This window comes from Mustela lutreola, chromosome 9 (assembly GCF_030435805.1).
Source record: "Mustela lutreola isolate mMusLut2 chromosome 9, mMusLut2.pri, whole genome shotgun sequence".
NCBI classification, from domain to species: Eukaryota; Metazoa; Chordata; class Mammalia; order Carnivora; family Mustelidae; genus Mustela; species Mustela lutreola.
Window position 1 is genome coordinate 104850354 of NC_081298.1, and position 25554 is coordinate 104875907.

General features: G+C 39.3%; 1 protein-coding gene across 1 annotated transcript in view; it reads left to right on the forward strand.

Annotated features, from left to right (window-relative positions):
• The window catches only part of DNAH6 (dynein axonemal heavy chain 6), a 227482-nt gene that overhangs the window by 66992 nt on the left and 134936 nt on the right, over positions 1–25554 (forward strand). The window contains exons 19-31 of the mRNA XM_059188231.1: positions 5912–6124; positions 6819–6911; positions 8346–8465; positions 10632–10812; positions 11695–11791; positions 14412–14631; positions 16090–16254; positions 16337–16450; positions 17579–17704; positions 17784–17939; positions 18444–18605; positions 21942–22079; positions 24704–24871. Coding sequence (XP_059044214.1) covers positions 5912–6124; positions 6819–6911; positions 8346–8465; positions 10632–10812; positions 11695–11791; positions 14412–14631; positions 16090–16254; positions 16337–16450; positions 17579–17704; positions 17784–17939; positions 18444–18605; positions 21942–22079; positions 24704–24871 — 1953 coding nt within the window. The remainder of the gene's footprint in view (positions 1–5911; positions 6125–6818; positions 6912–8345; positions 8466–10631; positions 10813–11694; positions 11792–14411; positions 14632–16089; positions 16255–16336; positions 16451–17578; positions 17705–17783; positions 17940–18443; positions 18606–21941; positions 22080–24703; positions 24872–25554) is intronic.

The window sequence follows — 25554 nt, forward strand, 5'->3', positions numbered from 1 at the left end:
ACTAGGTGAAAGAAGACAAACAGCAAAAGACTACATAGCATATGGTATCATAGATGTGAAATGTCTAGAATACAGAAATCAATAGGGAGAGAAAGTAAAATAGTGGTTACCAGGCACTGTGGAGCAGAAAAATTGGGTGATGAAAGCTAATGGTGTGGGGTTTCCTTCTGGGGTCATTAGTTAGTTATAGATAATTCACAGTGACAGTTCTAAAATTAGTGGTGATAGTTGCTCATCTCTGTGAATTGGAATATTTGGAAAAAAAGCTTCTTACAAAACAGATGAACATAGGAGAGGGGCAGAAAAAATAAGACAAAATCAGAGAGGGGGACAAACCATAAGGGACTCTTAACTATAGGGAACAAACTGAGACTTGCTGGAGGGGAGGAAGGAGGGTATGGGGTAGCTGGGTGATGGGCATTAAAGAGAGCATGTGATCTAATGAGCACGGGGTATTATATGCAACTGATGAATCACTAAACTCTACCTCTGAAAGTAATAATATACTATATGTTAATTGAGTTGAAATACAAAATTAAGAAAATTCTTCCATGTTGTTAGGTGAATTAATAGTTTGTTGATTTTTATTGCTGAGTAATAATTTCATTATATAGATTATTACCGTTGGTTTTTCCATTCACCTCTTGAAAGAATTTTGGGTTATGACCAGTTTTATAGCAATTATTAACAAGATGGTCTCAATAGTCATGTGCAGTTTTTTGAGTGAACATGAGTTTTTAATTCACTCTGGTGGAGAACTAGGAGTGGAATTACTAGGTTGCATGGAAAGTGTGTGTTTATAAGAAACTTGCCTGTTTTTCAGAGGACTGTAACATTTTGCCTTCCCATGGGCAATGTGTGAGAATTCTAGCTGTTCCTCATCCTCCTAGCACTTGCTATTGGTTGGGAGGTTTTTGTGTGGTTTGGTTTGGTTTTCATTTTAGTCACTCCAGTAAATGTATAAAAGTATCTCCTGGCTGTCGCATTTGCATTTTTCCAGTGACTAATCATGTGGAGTGTAATTTAAATGTCTTTTTTCCATTCTTTTAACTGCTTTGGTGAAATGTCTATGTGGCTCTTTGCCCAATTTTTAACTGGGTTGCTTGTTTTGTTATTATTGCACTTTAAGAGTTCTTTTTGTAATCTGGATCCAACTCCTTTTTCAAATACGTAACCTGAAAATATTTGTTCCCAGTTAGTGGCTTGTCTCTTCAGCCCCTTAAGAGGGACTCTCAGAATGCAAGCAGTTTTGATTTGAATAAGTTCAATTTATATTCTTTGCTCTTATGGACTATCTTTATAGTATAGTATCTAAAAATGTCTTGCTAAGCTTAAGGGTCACACAGATTGTCTCCTGTATTTTCCTTTAGAAGTTTTATAGTTTTACTTTTCTTACATTTTTAAGGATTTATTTGAGTCATTTTGCATAAAATATGAGATGTGTCAAGGTGTACAATTTTCACATATGGATGTCCACTGGATCCAGCACCATTATTTTAAAAGATTACCCTTTCTCCATTGAACTGCCCTTGGAACTTTGCTATAAGTCCCCTGACTACCTTTTTAAATCTATTTCTGGACTCTATTCTTTTTTGTTGTTCTATGAGTCTACTCTTTCACCAATGCTATACTGTTTTGATAACTAGAGTAAGTCTTGAAATCAGGTAGGTGTAAGTCCTCCGGATTTGTTCTTCTTTTTCACATTTTGTCCATTCGAATTCCTTTACCCTTCCATAGAAATCTTAGAATTAAGTTGTCAATATGTATAAAAAATTGCCAGGAATTTTTGAAAGATTGTGTTAAAGGTATAGATCAATTTGAAGAGAACTGACATCTTAGCCAGAGGGAATTTTGTAGTGTCTTACCAGCATATCTCTTAATTTAGTTGTCTTCTTTTATTTTTTTCATTGAAGTTTGCTGTTTCAGTATACAGATTTTGCATGTATTTTGTTAGTTTTATAATTAAATATTTTTTATTATCCTAAATAGTATTTTGGGGTCTTTAAAAAGATTTATTTATTTATTTATTTATTTGTCAGAGAGAGAGAGAGAGAGGATGCAAAAAGCAGGCTCCCTGTAAGGAGCCCAATGTGGGACTCGATCCCAGGGCCCTAGGATCATGACCTGAGCTGAAGGCAGACACTCAACCAACTGGGCCACCCAGGCATCCCAGGAATATTGTTTTTAATTCCAAATTCCAATTGTTCATTGCTGCTATATGGCAGAATACTATTGAATACTTGACTATTGTATATTGATCTTATGTCCTGTGATCTTACTGAATTCATTTTTTAATTTTAGGGGCTTTTTTAGTACATTAAAATGAGTTGGGAAGGGTTCCTTCCTCTTCTGTTTTCTGGAGGAAATAGTATAGAGTTAATATTATTTCTTCTTTAAGTGTTTAGTAGAATTCACTAGTGAAGCCATTTCTGTTTGAAGTCTACTTTTTTGGAAGGCTTTTAACTATAAATTGAATTTCTTTACTATTTCTTTAATACATATTGAATTATTCAGGTTATCTATTTCTTTTTGAGGGGGGTTTATAGTGTATTTTTCAAGGTAATTGTACATTTTATCCAAATTGTTGAATTTATAGACATAGAATTGATCATATTTCTTTATTATATTTTAAAAGTATGTGGGATCTGGGGCACCTGGGTGGCTTAGTCAGTTAAATGTTTGGCTCTTGGTTTTGGCTCAGGTCATGATCTCATGAGTTGTAGGATCAGGCCCTGTTTCAGACTCTGTGCTCAGAAGGAAGTCTGCTTGAAGATTCTCTTCCTCCGCTGCTCTCCCAACTCACTCACTCTCACTCTTTTTCTCTGTCTCTCTAAAATAAATCTTTAAAAAAAAAAAGTGGGATCAGAAGTGAGTCTGCTTTTTCACTATTGATGTTGGTAATTTGTATCTTTCTGTTTAGCTTTATCTGTTCTCTGTCTAGTAATCCAACCACCCATTCAATTGTTTATTTATGTCAATATGAACTCATGGATATTTACTTTATAATTTGGATTATAATGCAATACTACATTATTTATTGTTTGCTTAATCTTTACAACTTTGGCTATTGAGAGCTGTCTCAGTTGACTTCTGTGTCCCTTTTATGTACCTCTTCATTTTGTTTTTTTGTATTTTACCTTTATATATACTATATGCATAATATATTATAATATTATAATATATAACATATATATAATTCTATATATTATACTATATTATATAATATTGCAATAATATATTGCTACTATTTTTATTTTATACAATCATCTTTCAGGACAATCAAAATAGGAAACAAAATGAAATTTATTTTGCCTTTATTTCTAGTCTTCATTTCTTTGTGTGGATCTAAGATTCTGACTCATAGCTTGAAGAACTTCCATTAATATTTCTTATTGAGTAGGTAGGCTAACAATGAGTTCCCTAAGTTTCAGTTTTGAGAAATTCTTTATCCTTTATTTTGAGTGATAATTTAAATGATAATATAAACTTATCATTCTCAGTCAACAGGTTTTGTTTTTTCTTTCAGCAATTTAAAAGTATCCTTTCATCACTTTCTTGCTTGCATGGTTTCTAACAAGAAATCTGCTATAGTTCTTCTCCCTGTTCTTCTGTAGATAATAGTATTTTTTGGTTGGGCTGCCTTCAAGATTATTTCTTTTTCTTCATTTTGGTCAGTTTATAATGTGATATGCCTAGGTGTGTGTTGTTGTGGTTTACAGTTTGTATTTATCCCATTTCGTGTTATCTGATTTTCTTGGATCTGTGATTTGGTACCTGTCTTTAATTTTGGGGAAAAAATGTAGCCATTTATGTTATTCTTTGAGATTTCTGTTGCATGTATTCAATATATGTTGCATATATTGTCCTGTAACTCTTGGATTCTCTGTGGTTTTGGGTTTTGTTTTTTTTACTGTTTTGGGTTTTTAACCTCTATTTTCTCTCATGTATCAGTATGGGGATTTTCTACTCACTTATCTTCCCATTCACACATTCCTTGGCTATTTCAAGCTCATCAAAGACATTCTTTATCTCTCTTGCTACCTTTTCCCATTCTAACGTTTATTTAATTCTTAATTATAGCTTCAATCTTTTTTTAAAGATTTTATTTATTTGTCAGAGAGAGAGAGAGAGAAAGAGCACAAGGAGGGGGAGCAGCAGGCAGTGGCAGAAAAAGGCTCCCCACTGAGCAAGGAGCCATATGCAAGACTCGATTCCAGGACCCTGGGATCATGACCTGTGCCAAAGGCAGATGCTTAACTAACTGAGCCACCCAGATGTACCAGCTTACATTTTCCTATTACCATTTCCCATCTGGTATTGTATGTTGCCTACCTTTTCCATTAGAGCCATTGCCATGTTAATTATAATTATTTTGCATTTTCTATTAATTTCAACATTGTGTGTCATATCTGAGTCTGGTGGGTTTTGTTTGCTTGTTTGTTTCTTAAGTGTATGTTTATCTTAGCTTTTTATATAGTTCTGACATTTTTATTGAAAGCCAGGCATCTTATGTAGTACCCTAGATACTGAAGTAAATAATTCTTAGGCCTGGAAATGAGCGTGCCTTTACTCCTACTTGCCTTTTTGTGTGCCATGTTATGTTAAATCTAGTAAGGAATTGGGCTAGATTTGAGGTTTGATGTTGCTATTGTTACCTCAGTATACTACAAATTGTTCTTTTGATACCTTGTGTTTATGGTTTGGGCTCATTTGCCAAGGATTATTTTTTCAATTTTTGTTTCTATCTGACCTTGGGTCCTCCCTATATATTGTCCCCGGAGTGAATCTGTCTCTTGCAGCTAATCAGTCTGTATTCCAGTTATTTTTATTCAATATTTGTTAGTCTGGTGGGAGAGGTTAGGAGGGGCATTCCATTTGTGTTCTGATTAAGCCTCTAAGCAAGGCACTGTGTCTCTTGTTCTCAGACTGTTGACCTTCACTGGTGTTCCTGCCCCTCCTCCAGCTGTAGTAATGAGCCTAGAGAGTATTTCTTTCCCTCCCCCATGAATAGAGCTTTTATTTTTCCAATTTTGTTTCTCCCAAGATATACAGAAATCTATAGTGGGTTATCACAATGCCTTAAAATAGCAGCGTTTGTTGCTCATTTTCCTGACATTAAGTCATTTGTTTTATATGAAAACTGGGAGAAATGGGTTGATTAGAGTTACAATAGAGGCTGCTGTGTTCCTCTCCCCAGCCAGCACCATAAGGTAGACTTTCTTAGGATTCTCCCCAGTCTTCCCTGTGAACACCTTTGTGTTTGTAGACTTCACATTCTTATGCTACCCTACTCTCACTCTTTAGGAATTTATTTTTTTCCATTTTTAGCAACTTATTTTTTAAATTTAGCTGAATCTTCTTGCTAGCTTAAGTGACAACCCAAGGCATATGTCCTAGGTAAGCAAATTCTCAAGTCCTGGTTTTTTTTTTTCTTTTTTCTTTTTTTTTGCTGTGGAGAAATCTACAGATAACAGTCTCCTCCCAAAGTTTGAGTTAGTTGTTTGCCCTTCAACCTCTATTTTTTGATGGGATCATTAGAAGTAATTAATTTTCAGTTTGTCCAGAATTTTCCTTTTGTAAGAGCACAAATGGTATTCTTTCCAGTTCTCCACATTCCTGAATTGAAATCAGAAGCCTTGGGCTATGTTTTTAAGGTAGGGGAGGTGGATAGGGGGATAACGTAATTAGGTGATGAGCATTAAGGAGGGCATTTGACATAATTAGCACTGGGTAGAATAGGCAACTGACAAATCATTAAATTCTACCACTGAAACTAATAACACACTATATGTTAATGAATGAAAGAAAGGAAGGAAGAAAGAAAGAAAGGGGAAATAAACTCATATACCTATAGTAAAAAAAAAAAAAAAAGATAAAAAGCATGGTGCCTTTGAGACTGTTTGCTTTCCAGCTTCCAGTTATCATTGACTTGAGGAACCCAACTTTGAAGTCAAGACATTGGGCAGCTATTGAACAAACAGTTGATGCCTCCCTAGTGGACCTTGAAATTCCATTAACCTTGGAGAAGCTCTCTGAGTTGCATGTTTTTGATTTTGCCCAAGAAATCCAGGACATTTCTGGACAGGCTTCTGGAGAAGCTGCCTTAGAAACAATTCTTAAAAAGGTAAATCTGGAAAATATGTTCTGAAGATCAAGGACTGTGTAGATTTTCATATTTAGCATGAAGATCACCAACTCTGGATTCATCTATATGGGTTTTTCATCATTGCACCTTTCAATTTCTCATCAGTCGTCCTTCTGTTGTTTTCTTACCATTTATTACCATTATTATTGTCAGCAACACGTTCATCAGTATCCTCTTTCCACTTAGTTTATAGTCCACTTTGATGACAACAAAGTTTGATATTTACAGGCATATATGAAAAACCACATTCCAAGGAAGATCTTTTATAGCAAAATACATCATCTTTCAAACTACCAGGAAAAAGTAACAGTGTGAAATGCTATAAGACAATGAAGAGACTTCCCTACTTAAGCTACTTACCTCCTTACCCTAAAAATACATACATACCCACAAATCACCTGTGTAAAAAGAAATATTTTCCTTACATTTAAGGCATAAAGTGGTAAGGGACGGACATTAACATATCACACGTTACTTATATGTATTTAAATGTTCATCAATAAAATTTAGCATATCAGTATTGTTTAACCAGGAAGAAGATTTCAAGAATTTTAAAGGCAGTTAAGAGGAAAATGGGATGATTATGGAGTTTTCACTTATTTTATTCTACTTGCATTTATTGAGTACCTAAACAAATTAATTTTGGAATCCTAAGAATTGAATTATTTCTAAGGTGGAGGATTCTTGGAAAACAACTGAATTCGTCATTCTCCCTCACCGTGACTCCAAAGATGTGTTTATCCTGGGTGGCACAGATGACATACAGGTAGGGTAACTGGGTTATTGAAAACCCATGGTAAAGATTGGTCAGACCTACTCCTGAATCTTCTATGGGAGATTATGATGAAGGAATGAAATATGAGAGTTACTAAGAAAAAATCTAATTGGAAAGGCAAAATATGAATATGAATAATTGACAGATATGCTTGTACATGAAGTATTAACAAAGCAATAAAAGTGGCATACATATGAATTATAATTGTATACTTAACAGTTGAAAAGTTTAGAAAAGCAAGAGGTAATTTTTTATTTTATTTTTTTTTTTTTTTAGCAAGAGATAATTTATAAGCTGAAGTGATCACAGCATCCTTCCTAGACCAGCCAAGACATGCTGGACCTTAAAGAATAAATGGTATTTGACAGACATAGATGAGAATGAAAGGCATTTCAAACCATTTAAATGAGGCAAAGAAACATGAACAAGCATTTCAGGTTTATACCACATGAAGAAACTAAGTTCACCTGAATTTTTTTGAGATAGGAGTCGATGGCCATACTCTCTGAAAAATGAAAGAAAATAAATCTAATCGATGCATTTGGAATATTCTTAAATGATTTAAAATTCAAACACATATTTGTTTAGTAAAAGAATCTGTATCTTACGGCCAAATTTAAAAAGCAAAGCCTTGACCCATTTGGGTGTACCCATACAAGAACTAATGATGAAATGGCTTTGCCAGGTGTAGGTTGGAAGAGCAAGACCAGATGTTACTGTTGGCAGTAGACAAGAGAGCAAACCTAAGATGAAAGTCAGGTAGAAGCAGGCCAAGTGATGCTGGGTGATGGGACATCTGCTCTCAAGAAATTTATAATTTAAATAGGGCAATTAAAATCCTTTAGATTAACAGACACATTTTTTAGAATTCACATGTTCTGTAAGGATTGCTGTAGTGTAAAGGGGAAAAGTAGGGGAAGGAGGTAGAGGGAAAACTGTTTATAGTCATTCTAACCTTGATATGAATGAGTTCAGTTTCCCCATTCCTCAAGATAATTGAGATAAAGCAATTTTTCATTGGATAGAGAAGATACCTAATTTTATAAGTTTTGAGTACTTTAAGAAATAAAGGCTTAGATGACCAAATGGTATAAAGAAGGTACCAGATACCTTAAAGTATGGGGAGAGAGAAGAAGAGTATTGAACCAAACAATAACAACAAAAAATGTGCCATTAATAATTACAGAAATAGGCAAGATTTGGCAATCAGAAGTCTCTCAGTAACATTTGAGAGGACGTGAGAGTGGGTTGTGAGGCACTGAAGTGGATAAGGAAGGGAAGCAGATGGGTAGGAAACAGTAGGCGGGACGAGGCTATTTATTCAAAAGGTTGGACTTTGAGTGGACTCTTGGGATTAAACATCTGTAATTATCTTTGAGAGCACAAACTCATGATGCTGCATGTTTTTTTCTTCTTTGTTTAAAGGTCCTTCTTGATGACAGCACCATCAACATTGCAACCATTGCCTCATCACGTTATGTTGGTCCATTGAAAACTCGAGTGGATGACTGGCAGAAACAACTTGCCTTATTTAATCAAACACTGGTGAGTGAAGGCAGTTTCAGTTCATGCACTCAGAGAATTGGGGATCCACGGTACTTTAGAAATCATTTCTTTAATCTGATATGGTTTAGAAATAAGACAATTGTTAAATATGATATAGTTTAAATATATAGTTTAGAAATAAGACTTAATTGTTGACATTTTATTATATTCAGAATGTAAGGAAAATGCAAATATACTAAGTTTTTCTTTATATGATTATGCCATATCATATTAATTATTATTGCCATGAAACAAAATACCACAAACTTGGTGGTATGAAACAGTCTATATTTATTTTCCCACAGTTTCTGTGGGTCAGGGGTTCAGGTATGGTTTAACTGAATCTCCTACTTAGGGTCTCACAAAGGTTCAATCAAGATGTGGGCCATGACTTGGTTCTCATCAGAGGTTCAACTCAAGGAGGATCCCTTTCCAAGCTCACTCACATTGTTGGCAGAAACTATTTCCTCGCAACTCTGGGATTAAGGGCTTCAATTTCTTGCTGGCTCTCAGGTGGAGGTCATCCTCAGCTCCTCTATGTTGCCCACATTTTTTGTTTACTTATAAATCTATAGTTTTATTGAGACAAAAGTGACAATGTGGTATGAAGTTTACATTTAAACCAAGTTTTCATTAAAAAAACTAGCACCAGTCTGAAAAGATTTTATAATGGAGTTCTAGATGCTCGTCTAGATGATATGAACTACTGATGGGTATCATGATTCAAGATAGCATTTTTGGTATTTGTCAATTCCTAAGATTAAAAAAATTCTCTTTGTTATGTGTTTTAAGGTGATCACTGCCCTAGTATGAAAGCTTAACCTTTTTCTGAGACCAGGACTTTTGAAATTATTCAACTCTTGAAATGATTCAATGAACTTGTGTTGTCACTAACTGAATCCTGCCACCAATGGTTTCAGAATTCAAAGTTCAAAAGGCAGAGAACCTCTAAGAATTTTTCACCTGAAGAATATACGCCCTTGTCTTCAGCTATTCTCATTCCCCCTGCATCTCCCTCTTTCCCTCCCTAAGTACCTCAGCCAGTTGATATATTAAACTTTGTAATTGGAAAAGAAAGGTGCATACACTCCAGTGAAAGACTTGTCTCCTCAACCGGTTTCCATCCCAAAATGGCAGGCAGCTTTGGTACCTTATTAAGTGGCTTAATTAAACCTTTGCTGGCAACAGCTTTAAGCTCAGGCAGGGAACACCTGGGCTTCTAAGTTTCAGGCATTCACAGCTTTTAGACAACCTCTCACAGTATCACAACAACCTCGTATACACTGGAAAAACACACACTTTTGCTTTAAATCTCCTTGGTACCCTTCCTTGTGGTACACCTTTCCTTTTTATTTTATTCTACTTCAGATTACCCCACAGTAGAACAAAAAACCCATTTATACTGACCTTACTTTGTTCCAATCCAATCTCTTTCTTAGACTGCAGATTTCTAGCTTGACTTAATTATGCTTAGATTTCTAAATATTCTTTTTTTTAATTTTTAAGATTTTATTCATTTATTTGACAGAGACAGAAGTAGCGAGAGCAGGAACACAAGCAGGGGAAGTGGGAGAGGGAGAAGCAGGATTCCCGATGAACAGGAAACCCGATGCAGGGCTCGATTCCAGGACCCTGGGATCATGACCTGAACCAAAGGCAGACGCTTAACCCACTGAGCCACCCAGGTGCCCCAGGTTTTTAAATATTCTAATATGAAAAGTTATCTGTACAATAATAAAGGCATTAAGTGGGAAAAGATCTTTTGTTCCAACTTTGTTTCATGGAGATCATTTTTAGGAATTACCCTCTTTGATGAATCCCTTATAATCTGATACCTTTCCAGCCTCCTCTACTGATGGCTGAGCCCTATAAAGGGAGGGACTATAGAGCAAAGTAATGTGTTCACAGGAGGCCCTTAAAAAAGTGCCAAATAGTGGGGACTATCCAAATAATTAACTGTAAAGTAAGATACTTGAGATAAACCAGGGAACACTTGTGACACTATGGCTCAGGCATAACCCCAAATCCAGAGTGAGAAGTGAGAAACTCTCACAGATGTTGGGCCGACACACACACTGGCGGGAGGCACAGAGTACCGTGAGAACTAGGTCCCGACACTGCATTTCTGGGATAAAAAATTTGATGATGCCCACATTTTTCTCCTAGGAAGAGTGGCTAAACTGCCAGAGAAACTGGCTCTACCTAGAAAGTATTTTTAATGCTCCCGATATTCAGAGGCAGCTACCTGCCGAGGCTAAGATGTTCCTGCAAGTGGATAAGTCGTGGAAAGAAATCATGAGGAAGGTGAACCGGCTGCCTAATGCTCTTCGAGCAGCAACTCAACCAGGTATAAAACAAAATTTTAAAAAACAAATAAAAAGACTTTACAACCATCTATAAGATTCTGGCAATATGGGGGTACATTCAATCCTTGTTGATTCTTGTCAGCGTTGATGACCATGAACAGTTGTAGCACATCCAACACTCTTGCTGAAAAATGTGAACTAAGCACTGTTGTTGCTGTTGTTAACTATTATCGCTGTTATTATTACTCGTCAGCTTAGTTCATAATTTTGGCACCCAAGAATCTGATTATTTCTGCTCCTTTTATAATTTGGGGATTCTGCCACAGAGGCCTGCATGTCATAATTTGACTACAAGATATATATTCACATTCAGTTGACCCGTTCTGCTAAAGCTCTCAGACTTAGAACCATAAAAATGTCTCCATCTGATTTTCCAGTAATTCATGAAAAACATTTGTGATGGAGGGCTCTTTTGACACAGTTGAGTGGCATTTGAACAGAAAGCAGCAGGAAAGAGGGCGTGAGACACATGTGCAAATCTGAGAGAGTGTGTGAAAGGCAGAGAGAAGAACAAAATTGAAGCCCCTAAGTGAGAATGCACTTCGCGTGCACAATGGTCTGTGCTTGGGTTTGGCTTTGGTTCATGCACCAAAAAAGTGGGGTGCACCAGCTAAAAATTGTTGCAGGTTGAATACTTGTTTGTCTGTGGTAATTATTAAAATTAATAGTAGATAATGTTATTAAAAGTAACAGTTAACATTGTTAGCCAACCTCCCACAATTTATGTTTTTTCGACCGTTTCTTATCAAATAAAGGCAAAGCTTTAAAGAATGTTAATATCATATTTTACTTCCACTTAAAATGGTATTTTCTATTGATTTTTAACACAATTTTACTATTGCCTTTTCCCACCCAATAAACAGGACTTCTGGAGACTTTTCAAAATAATAATGCATTACTTGACCAAATTCAGAAGTGTCTAGAGGCATATTTAGAATCAAAAAGAGTCATCTTTCCAAGGTAAGTTTATAAAGCAACCTATGATATTTTTAGTAGTGAAAACTATCCATTAATTTAAAAGGGTATACTTAAAAAGAAACCATTACCTCAAAACATCAGGGAACCAGAACAAGAAACAAGAAAGATACGATAGTTGGCCGATCAATCCAGCTGGTATCTTGATTGGGGAGTGTAAGACTCAAGAACAGAGGTCAAGTATTTGGTGGAGGACTAAGTGGGTGAGTACCCAAGGTGCCGGAGAGATTCTTGGTCTCAGCATTGTTTCATTGTTGGGTGCATGTGTGTGTTTCTGCCTGCATGTGTGTCCGTAGATGTGCATGCGAAAAGTCAGAGGACACTTTTGCCTGAGCGGGTTTCTTTGGATTAATCAGTGACCTAAGAGTGTCACTGGAGAAGTTGTCTAAGAGATCTTTTCACAAATGTCCAAATGAAATTTTTTATTCATCTCTTTATTCCAAAAACATACCAAATGTTGTGCTAAGTGCTGAAGATACAAAGAAGAAAAGGCTGGATTCCTGCCCTAATGGGGCTCATGGTTAACACATGAATAATCATGTAAATAAACCATTATAATATAGTTTTTTTAACACCAGGATAAATTACGTGATGATAGCCAAAGCTCCCAGCTTCAGTCATTAGGGCATATTGTACTATAAGACAGGGCAAAATGGTTCATCTTCCCTGGTATTTTCCTGTTAGTTGTTAAGGAAATGGCCATTAAGGTCTGTCCTTGGACAAGCACTGTGGCAACCAAGGGTAGGTGCTTATCTGAGTTACTTGGTTGAGAGGGGTTTTTCCTGGGGACCTGGACTGGGTACGAGTGTGCATGAGAAATCCAAGATCCAGAAGATTTAGTTGAGTTTTAACAGAAGTGGTCGGGCTTTAAGAATACACACAAATCTTACTAAAATCTTAATTCATCAACTCATCAATTCAGGCAACATGGAGAAAGATGAAAGACTTTGAGGTTTGGAATGTGCCTTTTGTCTGTTTCACTCAGTGGTTCCCAGCTGGAGTCTCCCAAAGCCAGAGAAAATCTGTACAGTACTTTTGATACTTAAAGAAAGCTGGAAGCAAATTCACCGTGATAATACTGACCACCGAAAAGCATCCACTTTTATTTGTTCTTTCGCTTAGAACTGCATGAACTAGTTCTGCTATATGTGTTCCGTCAGGAGGCTCTATGTGGTGTTGTTATACCCTGTAGCTTTCATGAAGACATACTACTGTGAGCTGTAGACCAAGGTAGCTCCTGGTAGCAAGATGAATACAGTACTGTTCCTGCTCTCACAGGGCTCATGGTCCAGTCTTTATAGTTGTTTCATTAGTTGAAAGAGAGGTGTGGGCACAAATTAATTACTACTGGATGGTAAAGAAGCAGGACAGAAGCATCTTTATTTCTAACTAATAACTGCCTTTCCATTCCCAGCCAGGGGCCCTGGACAAAATTTTAAGCAGACCTCACAAATTTTCTGGTCATTCTCAAATGATAATATAAACAAACAAAAACCTCTCGTCCCCTCAACCCAATAAATGATCTCTAATAATCAAACTCTGAACTCCTTTCAAAGTGAAAACTTCCCCCCTTCTCTGCCCAAGCCTGTTGCAGGTCTAAAGTCTTTGGTGATAATGAGGATATGTGGGGACCAACCCGCCCCTCTCCCTATGAGGTTTCTGAGGTCTCCAGGTTTGGGGCAAGGAGAAGAGAGGCAAGGCAGCAGAGCAGCCTGACCTACCTGGCCCCCTCTTCCACGTGGGGCCTGCCATGGGCTCTTTTCCATCCGTTCCCTTCTAAACCAAGGGGTCTCTCATAGGCAGCCTCCTCCACTCTAGAGGCGAACTGTCTTCTCTGACCAGGCCCTTATCCCTCTCCCTCATCCCTGGGCATCCAGGTATGCCCCCTCTCCAGTTCTCTTCCTGTGGTGTCTTCGTGCCTCCAAATGGCCCTGGTGGGCAAGATCTAAGAAGATGCCACGCAGGATCACACCAGTATGGCCCACATGTGGATATTCACAGAACCAAATAAAGTTCCTAAAACCACCTGTCCATCTACCCAACACATTAGGTATTAAAGTAGGGACGTGTGGGGTGCCTGGGTGGCTCAGTGGGTTAAAGCCTCTGCCTTCGGCTCAGGTCATGATCCCAGGGTCCTGGGATCAAGCCCCATATTGGGCTCTTTGCTCAGCAGGAAGCCTGCTTCCTCCTTTCTCTCTGCCTGCCTCTCTGCCTACTTATGGTCTCTATCTGTCAAATAAATAAATAAAATCTTTAAAAAAAATAAGTAGGGACGTGTATGGTACTAAGGCCAGGTTCTAGGGAAAACAAATTCTGTATCTTTCCTCTAGAACAAATCAGGGTCATAGAAAGAGCTGGCATTTTTTATAATTTTTTGAAAAGTATCATAAAATATCTTTTATGTGTCAGGCACTAATTCTAGATGTCTGAGATGCAGCCACTCTAGTCTCCATAATGGCTGTAGAGACACCTGGTCTCCTGAGAAACCCAGGACCAGAAAGTTGGAAGTTTAGGAAATTAGTGACTGGGAAAGAGATATGGCTAAAGGATTTATCTTTCATGTTGACACTTTCAAGTTATATTTTAAGTATTTTCTTTAATCCAGATTTTACTTCTTGTCAAATGATGAGCTTCTGGAGATTCTGGCCCAGACACGAAATCCCCAAGCTGTGCAGCCACACTTAAGGAAATGCTTTGACTCCATTTCAAAGCTTGAATTTGCCGTCATGCCTCCTACTGAAGGAAAAATTCCTGGTGTGGAAGGAGAGCCAGAAAAGATTTACACTAATGATATTTTAGCGATGCTGTCACCAGAAGGAGAACGGGTACTGTGCTTTTTGTTTATGATTCTTTATAGGAAAAGCTTTGTTGCCATTCCAGGGTAGAAGGTAGAAGTGTACTTCTTGTCGCTCTAAATGTTCATCACGGGCTACCGCATTGTACTCTGTGGCTTCAGCAGTTTCAAAGATAATGAAGATGAGATGTTTGCCACAAAGGGGTCTAGTGGAGCCACAGTCAAACAAACGATTGCTAAGTACCACAGTAAGTACGGTAGCAGAGGTGTGTGCTTTGTTCTTGGGAACAGAGTGGAGGTAACTGGAGCCCAGCCTTATTCAGCTCTCCATGAGAGGCAGAAGAGTGAGCTGGTTAAGAGCACTGGGTCTACTGCCAGCCACCTGGAACCAGGTCCCATCCTTTAACCTCATCTATAAAATGAGGAATAGTAACAGGGCCTGATTAATGAGATGCTGAGGATGTTCAAATTGTATTTGAAATGTGTGTGTGTGTGTGTGTGTGTATAAAACATATAATTCTATGTAGATTACTCAGAACTGTACCCAGCAGGTGTTATGAAAGTGTTAGTTGTCATTGTTGGCAGTGGTGTAGCCAGGACACTGCACAATGCCTGGCATGCAGTAATCACCGAGGGAGTGAATGTATTAGCAAACTGCAGAGAACCACAGGACTTCACAGAGAGAAATCTCTCTCTCCCTCCCTCTCTCTCTACCCCCTCACCTACCTACCTACCTACCTACCTCTCTCTCTCTCTCTCTCTCACACACACACACACACACACACACACACACACACACAGAAGCAGCCAAAGAACATGGAGCAGAGACATGGGAGGGAGAGCATTCCTTACAGAGGAAATGTGTGGGGAAATGCTGAGGATTTCAGTCCAGTTAGAGCAGGAAATGTATCCACAAGAGTGGCAGGAACCTATAAACATTTTATTTGTCCTGAATTGACTCTCTTGCAAAAGAATTTGCTCATCATTAATGCAGAAGAAGAGAAAGGGGAGAACCACAGCTAGGATCCAGGGAAAACATGGAAGTTAAAGGGAAGGTGGAAGATCTAAGAGACCCAGACAAGCAAGGCAGTCAGGTCACTGGAAGTCTAAGAAATAAGTATGTGTAGGACAGAAAAATATCATTTGGACTTGAAAACTGAAAGAGCATTGGTAACCTTAATGACCTTGCCGTGTTTAGAGGAAGAGTTGGGGCCAAAAATTAAATGGCAGTAAGTAGGAAAAGAAAGTAAGGGAACTCATGTAGTCAATGTAGTCACATATACTCCTTTTTTCAGGGATCTGGCTCCAAAGGGAAGCATTTAAAAAAAAAAAAAAAAAGGAGTAGAGATGTAGAGTGGAATACCAATAGAAGATTCTAGTATTTGTGGTTAAGCTTCAGTGTGTCAGGGGTCTGTTATAGAAGTACAGAAGATGTACGGCTGGAACGTGCCACACTGAACATGTTGTTATTGCTCTGACTCTTCTCTAGGTTAGCTTGGGAAAAGGCCTGAAAGCCCGGGGCAACGTGGAGGAATGGCTTGGTAAAGTGGAGGAAGCCATGTTTATGTCTCTGCGTCGCCTGTGCAAATCCGCCATGGCTGACTATCAGGGGAAACCAAGGACAGCCTGGGTGATTGCTGGCCACCCTTCTCAAGTAACACACTCCTTAAATTTCCACCTCTGAGTGCATTTCTGGTGAGATGCATCACACACTTAAGAACAGTGTTTCCATGCAGGTGATCCTGACCATTTCTCAAATCATGTGGTGCCGTGATTTGACTGAATGTCTGGGAAGAAAAGGTGTTAATCACTTAGAGGCCCTGGAGGAGTTTGAGAAAGTAAACTTCGAGGTGAGATGTTTAACAGGGTGGCATTGAACATAATGCTGTGCAAGATAATCTCAGTACGTTTTTTTGATGTGGCTGATGCAAGTTGCATATTTCAGAAATTTTAATACTCTGACCTGACTTACAAAGCTTTGGGTTCTTATAAAAACCATTTATGTTCAGGTTTTCTTAGGAACACTACCTTGATATTTGTATGATATTTATAAGAATACTTATAAAAATAGGAGGAAAAGACCATTTACAGAGGAAAATCTCAGGATTATAATGGTTTGCAACATTTAAGGAGACTTTGTACTTAGTAGGTCTTGGATATCTCTCACAGAAGATTATTCAATCCAGGAAAACCCTAGGATTTGTGCCATCCCTATTCTTAGGCTCAGGATGTGCTTTTCTACTATTCTAGAGAATCCCTAGACAGCTAACAATAAAAAACTGAATCCATTCTATAAGAATTTTTAAGCTATAGTTCAGGAATGCCATTTTACAACTATGCCTAATCTCTAACTCCAAATTTAATTCTACTTGCAACTGAGTTTGCATTTTTTAAAAATTAGCTTTGAAACAGAAAAGGGGAGAAACAAGTTTCTTGAGATGGAAGAACTTATCTCTTGAGGACCTCATAGGATTTCATGTCATAGGGGCGCCAGGTGGTTCAGTTGGTTAAGTGGCTGCCTTTGGCTCAGGTCATGATCTTAGGGTTCTGGGACTGAGCCCTGCACTGGGCTCCCTGTTCAGTAGGGAGCCTACTTATCCCTCTCCCTCTGCCCCCAACTGTGGCTCACTCTGTCTCAAATAAATAAATTTTTAAAAAAATTTAAAAAGAAAAATATTGAACTGTTTAGGTGAAAATTGGGAGCACAATCTTCCCAAAAATGCTCTCATTGAACCAATTACTGGCTTATTTAAAATGTTCAGGTTTTCTGATTATCAGAGGAAAAACTACCCCTGAAAATGAGGAATACTTCCTTATTTATATTTAATTTTTAGGGAGGACAATCTCCTCTAGAAACATTGTCTTGGCAAATGTCTACTCCAAATTTAATAGGAAAAAATAGAAAAAAATGGTAAAAATATTATATATGTAAGCTGATTATTGAAAATTGATTATGACTATTTTTCTTTGATTTGTAGAGATTAAATGCCCTGGCGGTGATAGTTCGAGGTAGTCTTCCAAGATTGCACAGAAACATCATAACTGCCTTAATTACAATTGATGTACATGCAAGAGACATAGTCACTGAACTTGTTCAAGCCAAGGTAACTTTCATTTAAGCAAAATCATATATTTCTTCCTGAAATTAGTGCATCTAATATACCAATCATTGTTATCACATAGGTAGAGGAGATCGATTCCTTTGACTGGCAGAGACAACTGCGCTATTATTGGGATGTAGATCTGGATAATTGCGTGGCTAGGATGGCACTCTCTCAGTACACGTATGGCTACGAGTATTTGGGTGCATGCCCAAGATTAGTTATTACTCCTCTCACGGTAAGTTAGTGATGACAGGTTAATCGTGACACACATGCTCTCTTAAAATAGTCTTGGAAAGGGGAGCCTGGATGACTCAGTTGGTTAAGCATCTGCCTTCAGCTTAGATCATGATTCCCAGGGGCCTGGCATTGAGCCCAAGTCGGGGGAGTCCCTGCTCAGCAGGGGAGTCTGCTTCTCCCTATCTCTCGGCCCCTGCTCGTTCTCTCTCTCTCTCTAATAAATAAGTAAAGTCTTTAAAAACAAATAGTATTGAAAAGTTGCACCCAAAAAACAAAAAAACAACAAAACTTCCCTCCAGCCTTAATTCTTCAAAGGATCTGCCATGAGTACATCTTTGTGAAGCAGAGATGTGCGTCACTGATCACGTGCCTGAATCTTTAAGTAAATCTCAAATGCTGTAAAATCTTTCATAGAAAATAATGACCCTTCTCCCATAGAAAGGAAGGGATCTATAAATTGAGTCGGTTCCCTTCAACAATGACAGTTTCTGCATTTCTTCAGGATCGCTGCTACCTTTGCCTCATGGGGGCTTTGCAGCTCGACCTGGGAGGTGCACCGGCTGGTCCCGCTGGCACTGGGAAAACAGAGACAACCAAAGACCTAGCTAAAGCTCTTGCCATCCAGTGTGTGGTCTTCAACTGCTCCGATGGTTTGGACTATAAGGTACAGGTCCAGCATCTGAACACTACCATGAAGTGTCTTATGGGCTTACTCACTTGCGACATGGCCTGACAAGGGGTGATGGCAAGCAAGGGGGGAAACGAATAGGACAAGGGATGGTCAGAGTGGGATAAAGAGAACGTGGGAGAGGAGTCAACACAAGGTGAGTTGAATGGTCCAGGTAGGAATCAAGGCCATTGAGGGATCTACTAAATGGTGGCAAAATTAAAAATCTTTTCATGTCACTAAGTAGAAAAAAGTGAAATGAGATACAGGATATAATAGCAGGGACATCTAAGAACAAGGAATAAGCTTACAGGAAGAGATGAGCAACTCAGAGAGATGTCTATTGAAAAAGAAATATGTAGGAGGTGAGAATTCATGGTAAGAATTTTTATTTAGTACAGTAGTTCTCAAAGTGTTTGGTCACAGGACCCCTATGCCTTATTCTCTTCCCAGGTTTTCACAACACAAAGTAACATAGGAAACACTTTATGAAGTCCCTCAATTGGGAAATCTGTTTAGCTTTATTTAATTCAGCAAGTCTGGAATATATTTGACCATAGGTGCCTTCTGGCCACTAACACACAGAGCTGATAGTCTCATTTTTCTGAAAGTTACATGAATGCTTGTATAATGTCTACATTTAGAATACAATCATTTAAATTGTCCAGGTAAACTGTAATTCATTCATTTTTATGGAGTCATACTTATTGTTCAGAAGCATCTTGGCAAGTCAGTGTTTCATAGGACATGTTCTTTAAAAACCCTGCTCCTTTTTTCAAAATTTAGGGGGAAAAAGAGAGTTACTGGGGATGTCTTTTTATTAATAAACAAAAAACTGTGGGAGTGCAACACAGGCAGGAAGTAGTTTGTTTAAGATTTTTATTTATTTATTTGACACAAAGAGAAAGAGATCACAAGTAGCAGAGAGGCAGGCAGAGAGAGAGGGGGGAGCAGACTCCCCACTGAGCAGAGAGCCTGATGCAGGGCTCGATCCCAGGACCCCGAGATCATGACCTGAGCCAAAGGCAGAGGCTCAACCCTCTGAGCCACCCAGGTGCCCGGCTGGAAGTAGTTTTACAGGAGCAGAACAAAAGAGGAATGAAAGTCTAGAAAATCTTGGGAGGGGGTAATCAGGAAAGGTGACCCCTCTCCCTTTAGAGTAGGTGGCAGAGGAAAGAGTGTGGGAAACTGCTATCGGCAATCTAGGGGAGAATTCATGCTCCCTAACACCTCACCTTTGTGTTCCCACTACTACTAGGTGACCTCATTATCTCAGCAGAGAGATGTCAAGTTTTATGATAGTGATGTTTTGGGGTGGTTTTTTTGGCCATAATAATTTTGGTTGTTTTCAATCTTTTCAACTCAAAATTTGAATTTATACCTCCAAATCCATCTTTTAATGATTAGGTAGTCATCACTTAGGCTCAGTCATTCCTGGGAGCTGTGTACTTCCCAAGGCTCGAGTGTATGCTGTGTGACACTTAAAGCCACAGGATGCATATATGTGATTCATTTATCTTCGACTCGAGTAGGAGTCAGCAAACTTTCTAGAAAAGGCCAAGTGGTAAATATGTTAAGCTTGCAACTTGTCATTCTTTCCGCTGTTGTGGCATGAAAGCAGCCATGTACTGTATGTAAATGTAATATATCATGAATGAACATGGCTATGTTCCACTAAAATTTCATCCACACAACAGGTGTCAGGCCAGTGATAGCTGAGGTCTGTAGTTTGATGATCCCTAAAGTGCCGATTATATTCAATGGTAAGAAATTTAAATATTTACTCTTATTTATACTCTACCTTGTTCATAAGGATCTATTACTCTAGCCCTTTAAGATTAAAGAAATATTGGGGCACCTGGGTGACACAGTTTGTTAGGTGTCGGACTCATGGTTTCGGCTCAGGTCATGATCTCAGATCATGATCTCAGGGTCGTGAGACTGAACCCCTTATCAGGCCCTGCACTTAGCCCAAAGTCTGCTTGGGATTCTTTCTCCCTCTCCCTCTGCCCCTCCTGCTCTCTCTCTCTAAAATAAATAAATTCAATCTTAAAAAATAATAAAATTGAATTAAAGAAATCTCTACATGTGGAAAAATTCGAACTGTATAGAAAGATTCAAAGTTAAAAATAACAGATTCACATCACCCAGTTCTACTCTCCAGAGACCAGGTTTCTGTTTGTATTTGTCTGTTTGTTTTTACTTCTTGTGACTGCTATTATCTATAAGAATTTGTGTCTATTACAGTATCTGTATTATCTACCAACTTATGAAATCATGATTTTATTAGATATAACCTTCCAACTTTTTGTTCCAACTTCACTTTCTGATTTTCATTAGTTTATATAATTTTGTCTTACCATATCAAGGTTTATGAAGTTGCACTATTCTAGAACTTAATTATGCCTTCTTTGCTTTGTCTGAGGGTTGAATATAAAAACGTAAACCCATTATATAGGACTTACAATATCAAGGATGATTCATAATGGAATTTAATGGAATAATCAAGCTCATAGAGAAGGATTAATGCATACATCATGAGCACTGCCATTCACAGGAACACATCCCAAGACAGATACCATATGATTTCACTCATATGTGGGATTTAAGAAACAAAACAAATGAGCAAAGGGTGGGGGGAAGAGAGGCAAACCAAGAAACGGACTCTTAACTGTAGAGAACAAAGTGATCGTTACCAGAGGGGACATGGGTAGGGTGATGGGTGAAATAGGTGATGGGGATGAAAGAGGGCACTTGTGGTGAGGACAGTGTGGTGGATGGGATTGTGGAATCACTAAGTTGTACACCTGACACTAATTCTACACTGTCCGTTAACTAACTGGAATTTAAATAACAACTTAAAAAAAAAAAAAAAAAAAGGAACGCATTCCAAGCATCAGGATTAACAGGTCGTTTATTTCTTTTCAGCTTTCTTCATCTAAAGCAGTGTTTTTCCAGCTTTACTGTGCTTGTGAATCACCTGAAGATCTCATAGTGTACATTCTGATTCTGGAGGTCTAGGGGAAGGCCTGAAATTTTGCATTTCTCAGATCCCCTGGGTGATGTCAGCTCTCACCAGTTCTCTTTGAAAAGTCAAATTCTAGAGCAGTGTTTCTCAAAAGTCTTAACTCTGGACCACTGGCATTATCATTGCATGGCAACTTGTGAGAAATGCAAATTATCAGGCCCCACAGCAGACCTACAAAGGAAGAAAGTCTGGACCTCTTATATAAAGGCACTAACTTTTAACATAGCCCAGTATTCACATAAAACTAAGCATAAACCTAACGTAAACATAAAACACAAAGATGAATGGCAGTTTTTCGATTTCAGATGATGGGGCGCTTCTTCAGTGGTCTGGCACAGTCAGGGGCCTGGTGCTGCTTTGATGAATTTAATCGAATTGACATAGAAGTTTTGTCGGTCATTGCGCAGCAACTTATTACCATTAGGAATGCCAAGGCTGCAAAGGTAAGGTATGAGGCAATTGTCCATGGATGTAGCATTTCTTAGGTCTGTAAATAGCTGACAGCATGTTGCATTTTAGGAAGAACAATGCTAACTTTAACATGTCTACACATGTTTCCAGTGTAATTGGTGAGGACTACAGCAATAAGACATAGCTGATTGAATTAATTCCTCATCCAAGTAACACAGAAACAACTATATGTCAGATGCTTTGTGGGGACCTGGAGATATGGAGATGGTGGAACTCAGTCTCTCCCCTCAGGAACTCTGTTCTTCCCACCCCCATCACACACACCTCCCTGCACGCATGCGCACATGCATCCGCTCACACCCTGTCCCTGTCCCTCGACCTCCAGTTTCCTCTTCACCCTTCTTGTTCTTGCCTTTGACATTTACTTCTCTGTTAGGTTTCTCCCCTGCACCTCTTATGGACTCCACTGCCTTCATCATGGCCCTAGGCTCAGCCTAGTGCAGGCAGGAAAATGAAAGAGGAGCCCTGCGTAATCCAAGACTCTCAGCCTATACAAACCACAACAGGCTTGCCAGTTGTTTAGTATTTAAATACTTGTTGCCCTGAGTCTTTAGAGCGTCCCTCACCACTACCTTGTCCCCTTCCTAAAGAGCACCGGTTCTTTGCTAGATCCAGCCATGAGGGTTCATCCTTGGTGTAGCAAGGGGGTGCTCTGGACCCAGCTGTAGCTCTAGGGTTGGAGGCCATTCTCACTGGAAGATGCCCTGATAAAGAGCTGCTAAGTGTTTTGATTTTCACCTCTGCAAAAAAGCAAATTATAGAACAAGTAAAAAGAAAGCAGAAATTGGACTCTAATGAGTCACTAAATTGTACAAGGCATTGTACTTTTCATTTATTTCATTTTCACACTATACCTATATGACGCAGAAGGCATTTTCCCAAGATTACAGATGAAAGGGATTCAAAGAAATTAAAAATATTTCTGGGGACACCACAAACCAAGATAACTAAATCTATGTAACCCTAAAGTCTGAGCTCCTTCAACTACACACTCTCCTGCCTCCCACATCTTCAGAGGAGGCCTGTTTTAAATGCAGGGACCTCCAGATAGCACATAACTCATAAGTTACTATTACCTTGCTGAGCATTTAGCTGAGAGCAGAGCATGGGGAGTAAGAGAGAAGGACCAACAAGAATGGAGGCAGGACAGAAGCACTGGCAACTGTAGGGCGCTAATGTGAGATAACAGGAAGGGAGGAAGACCTCTGAGATGGGTGGAGTGGAATCAATCCCCTGGAATAGATGAAGAATAGCACAGCAGCTATTTAATGGCCGCAGGCCTGGTCTCCATTGTACTGCCCAGCATTTTCTTCTCTGGGCTACGACACATCTCCTAGTCTTCCCTGTATTCTTTGTGTGTGCTAATAATGCCTTCCTCCCATGGCCCAGTTAGAAACCTGGCATTCATCTTGGATTCTCCACCCCCCACTATTACCATCAACCTGAGAATCTAAGCCATCATCAAGTTCATTTAATTTTATCTGCTAGATGCCTCTCATCACTGATGGTAACTCCATAAATCTGGATCTTGCCACTTGTTCAATAATAATTCCTTACTTGTTCCCCCTCTATAGTTTGTCCAGCCTCTCCACTGCTACCTTTGATCCTATCACTCTGCCCAGCATTGTTCTCTGCTTCCCCACACCCACAGCACAAAAATCTAAATTCCTTAGCCCAGCAGGTAAGACTCTTCTTGATGCTCAGGCCTTGGCCTAGCTACACTTTCCTCTTGGAACTTCACTCTTTAGTAAAGTGAGTATCTGGTCATTTCCTGAACGTGCATGGCTCCCTTTGACCAGATGCCTCCCCCTCCTTGTCCACATCAAATGCCCTTCTTCATTCTTCAGGCCAAGCTGGCTTCCCTGCTCCTCCTACACTTGATCTTAGCCAAAAGGGCGAGAAGAGATTCCCCGCTCCTCCTGTGGGCTTTGCACACACCTCCAATGGGGCATCTGTTGTAGTGCTCAGCCCCGGGTTCCATATCTGCCACACTGTAGGCCTGGGAGCTTCTTGAGCTTCCCCCCCACCCCCCCGTGTGAGTCTTCCTCAGCTCCCCACCTCCACACCTAACCATGTACCTTATCTGCAGCAGATGCTTGGCAGGTGTTTGCCCTTGAATGAGAGTGGAGGAGGGGTGCCCTCCCCAACAGTGGGGCCTCTCACACTCAAGGACTCCGATCCCCTTAGAATTTCCTGGGGAGAAAATAGGGGTGGAGAAGTTTCAGGGCCATTGCATCCAACTTGAGAGAGAGAGAGCGCCGAATCCTAACAATTGCATCCAACTTGAATTGAGGAGTCTCAGCAAAAGAGGTTGAGGCCTAAAATATTATAGGACTGGGCCAGAAAGGGACAATTTGGGCAAAGCAGGGACAGAGAAGCAAAAAGTAGGAACTACTGAGCCCAGCAGAGATTGGGGGTTGGTAGTACAGAATCAGGAGAGAAATGTTCTGGGTTGTCCAACAGCGGGATTCACTGGGCTGGTAGTCTTTGCTTGAATGTTCCATATACAAGTTTTATACTCAAGTTGTGCTTATGTGAAAGAATTTCCAAATATCTAGAGAAGTGTTAACTTGTATTTTCTCTTTCTTTTAAACAGCTGTCTAGATTCATGTTTGAAGGGCGGGAAATCAAGTTGGTCATGACTTGTGCAGCCTTTATCACAATGAATCCTGGATACGCAGGCAGAACTGAATTGCCAGATAATTTGAAAGCCCTGTTTAGACCCTTTGCAATGATGGTTCCAAATTATGCTTTGATTGCAGAGGTGAGCTTCACATTATAAAGCAGAAAAAATTTAAGCATGTTTTACTTACTATTTGATTCTATTGAAGTAGTAAGTTTCCTTTATGACTGCACCCTGGCAAAAGTTACACATTACTCTTCAGTGTGGATGTGACTGTTATCACACAGAATGCTTTGGTGGATGTGACTGTTATCACACAGAATGCTTTGGTGTTTTGCATGTGTGTGTGTAACTGCTACATCCCCAGTGCCCAGAATGGTATCTGGAATGTAGTAGGCCCCTAAATCTGAAATAAATCAGCGAATTGTCTACATCATTTCATATCCTGATTCTGAGGCCAGCTGCAGTGATTTGAGTAGGTAGTGGATTGAAGAAATGTTCCACACTCCCCTCCAAGGTCATCATCCAATTTATTTAACCAAGAATGCAGAAATTTGTCAGAAGCCAAGTAGCCTCCTAGGGCAGAGGAAGGCTGCAAACTGAGTAGCTTCCCTTGATACTCAGCAGGCCTAAAGGGAGCACCCAGCTATCACAGAGTCTGTCCACAAGGTGGTGTTCATGTCTGATCAGAGAAACTCAAGTCTTGCCTTTGTACACAGGCCTTACAACACCATCCAGCCTCCGTGATATGAACATTTTTTAAACAGGGGGCTCTACTGTTTTTGAACCCAATGTCGCTAAGGCCACATCTTCATCTATAGAAA